The sequence below is a fragment of the Salvelinus fontinalis genome, chromosome 7 (assembly GCF_029448725.1).
Source record: "Salvelinus fontinalis isolate EN_2023a chromosome 7, ASM2944872v1, whole genome shotgun sequence".
NCBI classification, from domain to species: domain Eukaryota; kingdom Metazoa; phylum Chordata; class Actinopteri; order Salmoniformes; family Salmonidae; genus Salvelinus; species Salvelinus fontinalis.
In genome coordinates, this window is record NC_074671.1 from 26,757,685 (window position 1) to 26,772,202 (window position 14,518).

Below are 14,518 nucleotides of genomic sequence, written 5' to 3' on the forward strand. Positions count from 1 at the left end.
TTTTCATAAGGGAAAATCAAGTCTGAAATTCCAAAGTGGAATCTACAAACTTCAGAAGCCTTTTTTAACCTCAAAGAAATTACAAGTTTTGCATTTCCTGCATTACAGGAGAGTTATCCTGCTACAGGGTGATCAAATTAAGATCCTACATCTCTAATGCACCCTCTGGTAGAATGGAATGTAGTTATTTGGAAAGGGTCCTCCTAAGGACCGCTGCGAGTTGGAATGTTGAATAAAATTACATTTGAACTTACTTACATTTTAACTTACTTACTGGTTGTCTGGGTGTTGGTCCTTATGCTGCTTGAAATGTGAGACAATATATGCACAGGAAAGTATTATTAAAGCAACTTTTAAAACCGCTGGTAGTGCGGTCAGATTTCTATCACCTGAAGCATGAGTAAAACGAGCTAGCTATCACTGGCTGGTCCACCAGACTACCCTTCTCCCAATATTACTTCCTCATGCCTTGCTGTAATTTTCATTGCAAAGGAAAAGGTGCAACACTCGCTCACCTTCATCAGAGTTCTGTCATTTTCATAATCAGACCATATGCAGAAATGTAAGCCGGAAGAGGTAAAGAAAAATCTAACATCTGACATTAACTCGGGTGGATCTCAGAATTCAGAATGTGCAGGATGATTGTACAAGGACACTTGGTGGATGCAAACAATTCCATACAGATTTATGCATGTTGATGTTGGAAGGAGAAGACAGTGTACTTTAGCTGATCATCGTGGTTGTTTTCTGATTCTAAGAGGCCTCAGAGAAACTGTTCCTGAGCCACCATGCAGCGAAGCCCCTTTCATTACCACCACATCTCTTTGAAGACATGTATCTCCTTCATGACACATCTAAAAGACAGGCAAGGAGAAAAGGCTCACTAAATATGTACTTTTAGCAAACTTCACGATAGAGAACAAAACTGTGCACACACACACACAGACACACATACACAACCACTGATTATTTCAGATATTACATATTACGGCTTATGCAATCCACTGTATTTGTTTGGCAGTCAGTTATATTACAAAACGGCTCCTTCAAATGCTCATATTTTCCCAGTCTACTTTACGTAAAGGTTGGCAAAAAATTGAAGATAGTGAAAATGATCAATAAGGACAAAAGCTGGATGAGTCAGTGGGAATAGATCGATTCAAATGGATATGGGGGTTGGATCTTAAAATAGCGATGTCTGGCAGAAAATAAACATTGGTTGTTGTTGTCGGGTTGTTTCTGTTTCTTTGGGTCTTCTTTTTCAGACAAAGAGACAGACTGGGCCTCATTTTGTTTTTTCTCTCTGTGATGAATCAGACATCCGTCTGCCTCCATCTCAGTTTGGGCTAGTTGCATGGTTGGCTGGCCAAACAGCAGCTTGAACAGTGGGGTAAGATATGGGTGGGGTACTGTATTAGCCCCTTACATTGTCAAACATTCAATGAAGGGAAACAATCAATTACATTGGCACTATTGTAGTAGGAAAGGAGGAAAATAGCTAACAAAGAAATACCATTATTTGGATAGAGGGGGATACATTGATGATAATTGGGAAATAAGACACTTCAGTCGAAAGACTACCCTTTGTCAAACAATCAATCAATAGCAAATATAGCTGCAAGCAGCAATGAATGGGGTTCACAGGATGACGGAAAGGACAGAATAGGAATTCTTTGACAAAGCAAGCACTCTATAATGTAGGGACTATCTTCCTTTATGTGCAATCATCTCTCAATACCATTTTGAAAAACAAATACCTTATTTACATAAGTATTCAGACCTTTTGCTATGAGATTCGAAATTGAGCTCAGTTGTATCCTGTTTCCATTGATCATCCTTGAGATATTTCTACAACTTGATTGAAGTCCACCTGTGGTAAATTCAATTGATTGGACATGATTTGGAAAGGCACACACCTGTCTATATAAGGTCCCACAGTTGACAGTGCATGTCAGAGCAAAAACCAAACCATGGGGTAGAAGGAATTGTCCGTAGAGCTCCGAGGCAAGATTGTGTCGAGGCACAGATCAAGGGAAAGAGTACCAAAACATTTATGCAGCACTGAAGGTCCTCAGAACACAGTGGCCTTACATGCTTCTGGAAGAAGTTTGGAATCACCAAGACCCTTCCTAGAGCTGGCCGCCCAGCCAAACTGAGCAATTGGGGGAAGGGGTCTTGGTCAGGGAGGTGACCAAGAACCCGATGGTCACTCTGACAGAGCTCCAGAGTTCCCATGTGGGGATGGGAGAACCTTCCAGAAGGACAACCATCTCTGCAGCACTCCACCAATCAGGCCTTTATGGTAGTGTGGCCAGACGGAAGCCACTCCTCAGTAAAAGGCACACGAAGGCCCGCTTGGAGTTTGTTAAAAGGCACCTAAAGACTCTCAGACCATGAGAAACAAGATTCTCTGGTCTGATGAAACCAAGATTGAACTCTTTGGCCTGAATGCCAAGCATCATCCTGGAGGAAACCTGGCACCATAACTACGGTGAAGCATGGTGGTGGCAGCATCATGCTGTGGGGATGTTTTTCAGTGGCATGGACTGGGAGGATCAAGGTAAAGAAGAACAGAGCAAAGTAAAGAGAGATCCTTGATGAAAACCTGCTCCAGAGTGCTCAGGACTTCAGACTGCGGTGAAGGTTCACCTTCCAACAAGACAATGACCCTAAGCACACAGCCAAGACAATGCAGGAGTGGCTATGGGACAGGTCTCTGAATGTCCTTGAGTGGCCCAACCAGAACCAGGACTTGAACCCAATCGAACTTCTCTGGAGAGACCTTCTCTGGAGAGAAATAGCTGTGCAGCGACGCTCCCCATTTAACTTGACAGAGCTTGAGAGGATCTGCAGAGAAGAATGGGAGAAACACCCCAAATACAGGTGTGCCAAGCTTGTAGTATCATACCCAAGAAGACTCGAGACTGTAATCGCTGCCAAACGTGCTTCAACAAAGTACTAAGTAAAGGGTCTGCATACCTATGTAAATGTGATATATTTCAGTTTTTTATTTGTAAAAAATCTGCAAAAATGTATAAAAAACAGTTTTTTTGGTCATTATGGGGTATTGTGTGTAGATTGATGAGGGAAAAAAATGATTTAATTAATTTTAGAAGATGGCTGTAACGTAACAAAATGTGGAAAAGTCAAGTGGTCTGAATACTTACCAAATGCACTGTATACATAATGTTAATATACCAAATTTCATGGCCCCATGTACATCTGTTCAGCCCTTATAGTCCTGTATGGTGCCATCTAGTAGGGTAGCGTGGCCGACTTTGAATGCAGCAACTAATCATTCTCAAATTCATCAGATGCTAGCGTTAATGCAATAACTGGAAGTCTATGGGTACCCATAGAATTCCAGGCATTGTGCTAATGCTAGTTAGCATCGGCTCGCAAAACTACAGTACCTCGAACTTCCTTCATACTGGACACAGAGACATAAATCACGAAGTATCCCTTTTAACATGTCCCATTGAGTCCCATTGAGACCAATGTCTCTTTTTCGAAGGAGCCCTGCATTACAAGAGCACCAAGCAATTACACAAGTTAGACACAAATACTTCAATTAAGACTGTGTTTTAAAAGACAATTTATCATTGATCCAAATGCCCAGGTATCTATAAGAAAGGACATGCTCCTAGTTATCCAGCAGGTATAATTAAAATATAATTACAATTAAAATGCTCTATGTTGAGGGGTATTTTCCCCGATATCATTATTTGTTGAATGTTTGTGATATTATGTCCGGATATGTTGAAATGCATATGAAATGTGTATGTATTAGCCATTGATATTGAAACTGGTGAAAAGGACTGATTGTTCATTTGTATTAATTGTTAATAGATTAAATACCTATTTAGGTGCTTTTTGGATTACCACAGTGTTTAGGGTTGGGCTTTTAACCTGTTCATGTGAAAACGTGTTTTTGGAACACTTCATATGTGATCACGTGTTCACATGTATAGTCTCATATCATCACGTTTCTTTACATGTTGTCACATGTTATCACATTAACTTCATATGTACGATCACATAACAAAATTGTTTTTTGGAACACTTCACATGTGAAATTCGTGTTTTTTCCGTAAATGTAAGGCTGAAGTGTAAACTCAGCTGTGTGAGGAACTTATAGGAACTTATATACACAATACCTAGTTTGAAGGTACTCTGCCTATTAAGTTTATCTGCTTGTAATCTTGAAAGTCTATACAGTATGTCAGTGTTGTCAATATCTTGTAAATACTAATGGATCCAGCTCACCATCTATAAATAAATACCACCATTTGCACCGGAATCCTACCTGACTCCTGATTCTTCACACCCCCCTGACAAGACCTACACACATCAAAACCCTTTTTATTTAGGGTAACAGTGGGATAGTTTCCGTGGAGGATTGTACAGTTTCTGTGTGAAACAGAAGCACGGTAATACAACAAAATGTGTCTTTGTTTTTTATCACATTACAGCACTGTTGAGTACGTCTTGATTACATTGCAGTCCAATGTGCTATTTATAGAGGTAGTCTCCATCACTAGAGAAGCCCCACTCTCCCCTTACCTCTACTTTACCTCATACTGTAGCACGATCCTATAGAAAAAGCAAGCTGTTAACTGTAACAGATACATTGCTGACATCGACTCATTGATGGCCCTACAGTACGTTCAGATGAGTACAGCAGCTGCAGGCAGCAACACAAGGTCTGAGGATAGAGGTGAGTGTCTGTTCTGGAGAAAAATACTGTACCGTCAAGGGTTTCTTTCATACGGATTACTACATTCACAAAGCTGTCATATAGTTGTCAAGCTCCTATTACATACAGTATGCAAGGCCAGATATATTATAGGGCCAAGGCCAGATATATTACAGGGCCAAGGCCAGATATATTTCAGGGCCAAGGCCAGATATATTTCAGGGCCAAGGCCAGATATATTTCAGGGCCAAGGCCAGATATATTTCAGGGCCAAGGCCAGATATATTTCAGGGCCAAGGCCAGATATATTTCAGGGCCAAGGCCAGATATATTTCAGGGCCAAGGCCAGATATATTTCAGGGCCAAGGCCAGATATATTTCAGGGCCAAGGCCAGATATATTACAGGGCCAAGGCCAGATATATTACAGGGCCAAGGCCAGATATATTACAGGGCCAAGGCCAGATATAGTACAGGGCCAAGGCCAGATATATTTCAGGGCCAAGGCCAGATATATTACAGGGCCAAGGCCAGATATATTACAGGGCCAAGGCCAGATATATTACAGGGCCAAGGCCAGATATATTACAGGGCCAAGGCCAGATATATTTCAGGGCCAAGGCCAGATATATTACAGGGCCAAGGCCAGATATATTACAGGGCCAAGGCCAGATATATTACAGGGCCAAGGCCAGATATATTTCAGGGCCAAGGCCAGATATATTTCAGGGCCAAGGCCAGATATATTACAGGGCCAAGGCCAGATATATTACAGGGCCGAGGCCAGATATATTACAGGGCCGAGGCCAGGTATATTACAGGGCCGAGGCCAGATATATTACAGGGCCGAGGCCAGATATATTACAGGGCCAAGGCCAGATATATTACAGGGCCAAGGCCAGATATATTACAGGGCCAAGGCCAGATATATTACAGGGCCAAGGCCAGGTATATTACAGGGCCAAGGCCAGGTATATTTCAGGGCCAAGGCCAGATATATTACAGGGCCAAGGCCAGATATATTTCAGGGCCAAGGCCAGATATATTACAGGGCCAAGGCCAGATATATTTCAGGGCCAAGGCCAGATATATTACAGGGCCAAGGCCAGATATATTACAGGGCCAAGGCCAGATATATTACAGGGCCAAGGCCAGATATATTACAGGGCCAAGGCCAGATATATTACAGGGCCAAGGCCAGATATATTACAGGGCCAAGGCCAGGTATATTACAGTGCCAAGGCCAGATATATTTCAGGGCCAAGGCCAGATATATTACAGGGCCAAGGCCAGATATATTACAGGGCCAAGGCCAGATATATTACAGGGCCAAGGCCAGATATATTACAGGGCCAAGGCCAGATATATTACAGGGCCAAGGCCAGATATATTACAGGGCCAAGGCCAGGTATATTACAGTGCCAAGGCCAGATATATTACAGGGCCAAGGCCAGATATATTACAGGGCCAAGGCCAGATATATTACAGGGCCAAGGCCAGATATATTTCAGGGCCAAGGCCAGATATATTACAGGGCCAAGGCCAGATATATTACAGGGCCAAGGCCAGATATATTACAGGGTCAAGGCCAGATATATTACAGGGCCAAGGCCAGGTATATTACAGGGCCAAGGCCAGATATATTTCAGGGCCAAGGCCAGATATATTACAGGGCCAAGGCCAGATATATTACAGGGCCAAGGCCAGATATATTACAGGGCCAAGGCCAGATATTTTACAGGGCCAAGGCCAGATATATTACAGGGCCAAGGCCAGATATAGTACAGGGCCAAGGCCAGATATATTACAGGGCCAAGGCCAGATATATTACAGGGCCAAGGCCAGGTATATTACAGGGCCAAGGCCAGATATATTACAGGGCCAAGGCCAGATATATTACAGGGCCAATGCCAGATATATTTCAGGGCCAAGGCCAGATATATTACAGGGCCAAGGCCAGATATATTACAGGGCCAAGGCCAGATATATTACAGGGCCAAGGCCAGATATATTACAGGGCCAAGGCCAGATATATTACAGGGCCAAGGCCAGATATAGTACAGGGTCAAGGCCAGATAAATTACATGGACAAGGCCAGACTGAACTGGGTTACTGTATCAACAAGCACAAAAAAATGACCGCATACAAACACAGAGAGAGAAACCAGTTGCACTAACACACATAGACTTATTATTGTGCGCGCACACACACACACACACACACACACACACACACACACACACACACACACGCACGCACACACACACACACACACTCTGCCAGTCTCCTACTCCAGCCAACTGTCCATGGAGAGATGGAAGTGCTCAGACAAAGAGACAAATTAATTATTCAAGGAGCTCCCTGCAATCCATTACATCACATGTATTATGAAGGAGTCTGATCTACAGTGCCTCTTAAAAATCTATCATTCCCAATGATGATCCTAAAACAGCAGGTTAAAGCATTATGACCATCGACAAAGACTAGCTGATAGCTACAAAAACCTATTAAGTACAGTAGGTGCAAAAATATAACAGTAAAGGCAGTAGGTGTACCGTATTGTTGTAGTGTAAAATGCGAAATTTGTTTATATGTTTCTGTACATGATCCAACTCTGGGATTATTGAATTTACTTCATAAAAATGTATGGGTGAAATGAGTAAGTCTCTATTAAAAAAATAGGACAAAATATAGCCAATCCAACAATACAATGACAGGCAACATAATGTGACTATCAAGTGCTGTGATGCATGTACAACATCAATAAAATACAAGAAGTATACTATCTGCCATTGATCAAGTGGTGCAATGATTCAGCATTTACCCATTCATGGCATTCAAGACATTGTAATGTGACTTGCCATCGGCCAGTGTACAGGTTTATGGAAGGCACGAATCATATAAAACACATACACGCACACACACATATAGACATACACACACATACGCACATACACACACACACACACACACACACACACACACACACACACACACACACACACACACACACACACACACACACACACACACACACACACACACACACACACACACGAACACATCAACACACCCACACGCATACACGCACACACACGCAAATCAATCAGTCATTCATGCATCCATTAGACATAGCTACCTCCATAGTAGTCAGGTTGCATCGATGGGTTCCAGCAAACCAGCCATCCGCAGAGCACTGGTCGATGTCAACATCCTGCAGACTGACATCCACTCGAACCACACCCCTAAAAACAGAGGAAGAAACAATGATGTACTACCAAAGCCAGTTACAGACTATCTATCTGTTATACAGTATATCTGACGGTACTTGTAAATATACAGTACTAGTCAGAAGTTTGGACACACCTACTCATTCAAGGGTTTTTCTTTATTTTCACTATTTTCACTAATATGGAATCACGTAATAACCCAAAAAGTGTTTAACAAATCAAAAAATATTTAGTAGCCACCCTTTGCCTTATTGACAGCTTTGCACACTCTTGGCATTCTCTCAACCAGATTCACCTGGAATGCTTTTCCAACAGTCTTGAAGGAGTTCGCACATATATGCTGAGCACTTGTTGGCTGCTTTTCCTACACTCTGCGGTCAAACTCATCCCTAACCATCTCAATTGGGTTAGGTCGGGTGATTGGGGAGGCCATGTCATCTGATGCAGCACTCCATCACTCTCCTTGGTCAAATAGCCCTTACACAGCCTGGAGGTGTGTTTTGGGTCATTGTCCTTTTGAAAAACAAATGATAGTCCCACCAAGTGCAAACCAGATGGGATGGCGTATCGCTGCAAAATGGCACCGACAGAGAGTGCTGCCATACTTCTAGCTCTTAGGAAACTGCAGGATTTTGTTTTTTTATGTGTTATATCTTACATTATTAGCCCAGAATATTTTTCTGTTATTTCATACAGCCGGGAAGAACTTTTGTATATCAGAGCGGTGGTAACTCACCAGCACTACCAGCATTACGACCAGGAATACAACTTTCCTGAATCGTAGCCTTGTTTGTACCTCCCAGGGCAATTGAACTGATTCCAGAGGCTGAATCAAAACAGCGCCGGCGGAGGAGAGATACCTGGAGTGGTCTTCTAGTCCAACTTAGGAGGCGCACACACCACCCACTGCTTCCGAGTATATTACTCGCCAATTATTTTCAGGATAATAAAGTTGATGAGCTCAGGGCAAGGATTTATTTCCAGAGAGACATCAGGGATTGTAACATACTCTGTTTCACGGAAACATGGCTCTCTCGGGATATACTGTTTGTGTCCGTCCAGCCAGTTAGGTTCTCAGTTCATCGCGGAGATAGGAATAAATATCTCTCCGAGAAGAAGAAGGGCAGGAGTGCATGTTTCATGATTAACGATTCATGGTGTGATTGTGATAACATACAGGAACTCAAGTCCTTTAGTTCACCCGACCTAGAATACCTCACAATTAAATGCTGACTGTATTACCTCCCAAGATAATTATCTTTGGTTATAGTCACATATATGCATATCCCCCCTCAAGCCGATACCACGACAGCTCTCAAAGAACTTCACTGGACTTTATGCAAACTGGGAACCACATATCCTGAGAACGCATTTATCATAGCTGGGGATTTTAACAAAGCAAATGTGAAAACATTGACTGTGGTACTCGCGCTGCTAAAACACTCGACCACTGCTACTCCAACTTCCGGGATGCCTACAAGGCCCTCCCCCGCCCTCCTTTTGGGAAATCTGATCACGACTCCATTTTGCTCCTCCCTTCCTATAGGCAGAAACTCAAACAGGAAGTACCGGTGCTCAGGACTATTCAACGCTGGTCGGACCAATTGGAATCCACTGGGATATGTTCCGGGTAGCCTCTAAGAATAATATCTATGCATATACTGATACGGCGACTGAGTTTATCAGGAACTGTATATGTTGTACCCACTGTGACTATTAAAACCTACCCAAACCAGAAACCGTGGATAGGTGGAAGCATACGTGCAAAACTGAAAGTGCCAACCATTGCATTCAACCATGACAAGGTTACTGGGAATATGACCGAATACAAACAGAGTAGTTATTCCCTCGAAAACGAGCCACGTCGCCGACACCAATGTCTTGCTTCCGGACAAGCTAAACACCTTCTTCGCCTGCTTTGAGGACAACACAATGCCACTGATGCGGCCCGCTACCAAGGACTGTGGGCTCTCCTTCGCCGTGGCCGACGTGAGTAAGACATTTAAACGTGTTAACCCTCGCAAGGTGGCATCCCTAGCCGTGTCCTCAGAGGATGCACAGACCAGCTGGCTGGAGTGTTTACGGACATATTCACTCTCTCCTTATCCCAGTCTACTGTCCCCACATGTTTCTAGATGTCCACCATTTTTCCTCTACCCAAGAAAGCAAAGGTTTCTGAACTAAATTACTATCGCCCCGTAGCACTCACTTCTGTCATCATAAAGTGCTTCGAGAGACTAGTCAAGGATCATATCACCTCTACCTTACCTGACACACTAGACCCACTTCAATTTGCTTACCGCCCCAATAGATCCACAGACGATGCAATCGCCATCGCACTGCACACTGTTCTATACCATCTGGACAAGAGGAATACCGATGTAAGAATGCTGTTCATTGACTATAGCTAAGCATTCAACACCATAGTATCCTCTAAGCTTATCATTAAGATTGAGGCCATGGGTCTGAACCCCACCCTGTTCAATTGGGTCCTGGACTTCCTGATGGGCCACCCCCAAGTGGTGAAGTTAGGAAACATCACCTCCACTTTGCTGATACTCAACACTGGGGCTTGCTGAGCCCCATCCTGTACTCCCTGTTCAGCCATACCTGTGTGGCCTCACACGCCTCCAACTCAATCATCAAGTTTGCAGACGACACAACAGTAGTAGCCCTGACTACGAACAATAACGAGATAGCCTACAGGGAGGAGGTGAGGGCCCTGGAAGTGTGGTGCCAGGAAAATAAGCTCTCACCCAACCTCGACAAAACAAAGGAGTTGATCGTGGACTTCAGGAAACAACAGCGGGAGCATCCCCCTATTCATTTAGACAGGACCACAATGGAGAAGGTGGAAAGCTTCAAGTTTCTCAGCGTACATGTCATTGACAAACTGAAATGGTCCACCCACAAAGACAGCGTGGTGAAGAAGGCGCAACAGCGCCTCTTCAACCTTAGGAGCCTGAAGAAATTTGGCTTGGCACCTAAAACCCTCACAAACTTTTACAGATGCACAATTGAGAGCATCCTGTCGGGCTGTATCACCGCCTGGTATGGCAACTGCACTGCCCGCAACAGCAGGGATCTCCAGAGGGTGGTGCGGTCTGCCCAACGCATCACCGGGGGCAAACTACTTGCCCTCCAGGACACCTACAGCAGCCGATGTCACAGGAAGGCCAAAAAGATCATCAAGGACAACAACCACCCAAGCCACAGCTTGTTCTCCCCGTTATCATTCAGAAGCCGAGGTCAGTACAGGTGCATCAAAGCTGGGACCGAGAGACTGAATAACAGCTTCTATCTCAAGGCCATCAGACTGTTAAATTCTGTTAAATAGCCATCACTAGCACATTACAGGTTGCTGCTCTATATACACAGACTTGGAATCACTGGCCACTTTAATAATGGAACACTAGTCACTTTAATAATGTTTACACATTTTGTATTACTCATCTCATGTGTATATACTGTATTCTATCATATTCTACTGTATCTAAGTCTATGCCGCTCTGATATTGCTCGCCCAATATTTATATATTCTTAATTCCATTCCTCTAAATTAGATTTGTGTGTATTGTTGTGAAATTGTTAGATATTACTGTCAGATATTACTGCACTGTTAAAGCTAGAAACACAAGCATTTCGCTACACACGCCATAACATCTGCTAAACATGCGTTTGTGACAAATAAAATGTGATTTGATTTTGGTAGCCATGCTAGTTAAGTGTACCTTGAATTCTAAACAAATCACAGACAGTGTCAACAGCAAAACACCCCCACACCATCACACCTCCTCCTCCATGCTTCAAGGTGGGAACCACACATGTGGAGATCATCCGTTCACCTACTCTGTTTCTCACAAAGACACGGCGGTTGGAACCAAACATGTCAAATTTGGACTCATCAGACCAAAGGACAGATTTCCATCGTTCTAATGCCCATTGCTCGTGTTTCTTGGCCCAAGCAAGTCTCTTCTTCTTATCGGTGTCCTTTACTAGTGGTGTCTTCGCAGTAATTCGACCATGAAGGCCTGATTCACGAAGTCTCCTCTGAACAGTTTATGTCGTGATGTGTCTGTTACTTGAACTCTGGTGAAGCATTTATTTGGGCTGGTAACTCTAATGAACTTATCCTCTGCAGCAGAGGTAACTCTGGGTCTTCCTTTCCTATGGTGGTCCTCATGAGAGCCAGTTTCATCATAGCGCTTGATTGTTTTTGAGACTACACTTGAAGAAACTTTCAAGGTTCTTGAAATTTTCCGGATTGACTGACTTTCATGTCTTAAAGTAATGATGGACTGTCATTTCTCTTCTCTTATTTGAGCTGTTCTTGCCATAATATGGACTTGGTATTTTACCAAATATGGCTATCTTCTGTATACCACCACTACCTTTTCACAACACAACTGATTACCTCAAACGCATTAAGGACAGAAATTCCACAAATTAACTTTTAACAAGGCACACCTGTTAATTTAAATGCATTCCAGGTGACTACCTCATGAAGCTGGATGAGAGAATGCCAAGAATGTGCGAAGCTGTCAAGGCAAAGGGTGGCTACTTTGAAGAATCTCAAATATAAATATATTTTGATTTGTTTAAAACTTACTACATGATTCCATTTATGTTATTTCACAGTTTTGATGTCTTCACTATTATTCTACAATACAGAAAATAGTAAAAATAAATAAAAACCCTTGAATGAGTAGATCTGTCCAAATTTTTCACTGGTACTGTATCTATAAGAAAAACTTCCTGAACCTGTACTACAAAGTAAACACTACTTCTAATCTGTATAAATACGTATTTACAATAACCCTTGTTGGAGTTATTACTAGTAATTGGTATTAGACACGTTGCAGTAACATGCATAGAAATCATTGTACAATTATAGGAAACGTTTGGCTGGAGGCGAAACACTTAGAGCAAGGTTGATGAAGAAGTGAACCTGCTCCTGAAAATGGAAAGGCAGGAGCTTGTAAGGCCAATAATGACATTTCACTGAACTGCAACAGCATTCTGTTCATCGACTGGCTGTAATCCCCTCTCGAACACACATGCATATGCACATACGAACACACGCGCACACATATGTGCACACACACAAATGTGCAAACAGAGATGTATGTACGTGTGCACTCACACTCACCACAAGGGCAGTATTTCCCCAGTTTCTTAGGCAGGTTACATAGACGGATGGGTTGTTTAGCAACAAAACTTATGCGTGTGCAACTTTAGGGCAAAACAGCTGTCATCTCCAAAGGCTTATTGATTGAGAACATTTGAACTATATTTTGTCTCCAAATGTTTATTGAAAACATAAATACATTTTCACAATAAGTACTTGTTGTCTTTCAAATACATTGTTACAGTTGTTGGTAAGCTAGCTAGTGAATTTTAGCAATATTAGTATAGGCCTGACATAAGTCAAAATACCTCAAAACAAGATATGGTATCAAGAACTAGCTGAAAACAAGCCAACTAAGCCAACTTATTGTACTTGTTGCTAGCTATCTGACCATCCAGAATCATAAAACACACAGCCTTCTGCCTCATCGTTGCGCACACATCATATTCGTAAAGTTGTCAGGCAACCCGTCGCTGCAACCTGGACTCAGGGGTAGACGTAACATAGTAAATGTAAATTCGGGACACCCCAATTAGTATGATATGTTACATGTCTTGTGATATGTATTAATTTGTGGATGTCCATCATCCATTTCGTATGATATGTTACCCTAACCTCAACCCCTAACACCAACCCCTTGCCTAGATAATGTTAGCCACCTAGCATTAGCCACCTAGCTTATGTTTGCCACAAAGAAATTACAATTCGTATGATATGTTACCAATTGCATTTCATACAATATGTACGGAAACTGCACCGCCCACAACCGCAAGACTCTCCAAAGGGTGGTGCGGTCTGCACAACGCATCACCGGGGGCAAACTACCTGCCCTCCAGGACACCTACAGCACCCGATGTCACAGGAAGGCAAAAAAGATCATCAAGGACAATAACCACCCGAGCCACTACCTGTTCACCCCGCTTCCATCCAGAAGGCTAGGTCAGTACATGTGCATCAAAGCTGGGACAGAGAGATTGAAAAACAGCTTCTATCTCAAGGCCATTAGATTGTTAAACAGCCACCACTAGCACAGAGAGGCGGCTGCCTCCCTACAGACTTGATATCATTGGCCACTTTAAAACATGGAACACTAGTCACTTTAATTGTTCCACTTTAAGAATGTTTACATACCTCACATTATTTATCTCATATGTATATACTGAATCCTACACTATATGTATATAATGTCTACTATATCCTTCAATATCTATTCTTTACTATCTATTGCATCTTAGCCGCTCTGTTACTGCTCATCCATATATTTTAAACGTATATATTCTTATTCCATTCCTTTACTAGATTGTGTGTATTAGGTTTTGTTGTGGAATTGTTTGATAATACCTGTTTACTAACCATGTGTATGTGACCAATACACTTTGAATTGATTTGATGTTATGAATTTGCAAAACGTATGATATGTTACAAATTCAAGTTTGTTGTGGTAAACCATACCAAACGTAACATA

General features: G+C 42.6%; 1 protein-coding gene across 1 annotated transcript in view; it reads right to left on the minus strand.

The window, feature by feature from the left end:
* The window catches only part of gpr158a (G protein-coupled receptor 158a), a 106,237-nt gene that overhangs the window by 76,854 nt on the left and 14,865 nt on the right, over positions 1-14,518 (minus strand). Inside the window, exon 2 of the mRNA XM_055928921.1 lies at positions 7,835-7,940. Within this exon, the coding sequence (XP_055784896.1) occupies positions 7,835-7,940 (106 nt within the window). The remainder of the gene's footprint in view (positions 1-7,834; positions 7,941-14,518) is intronic.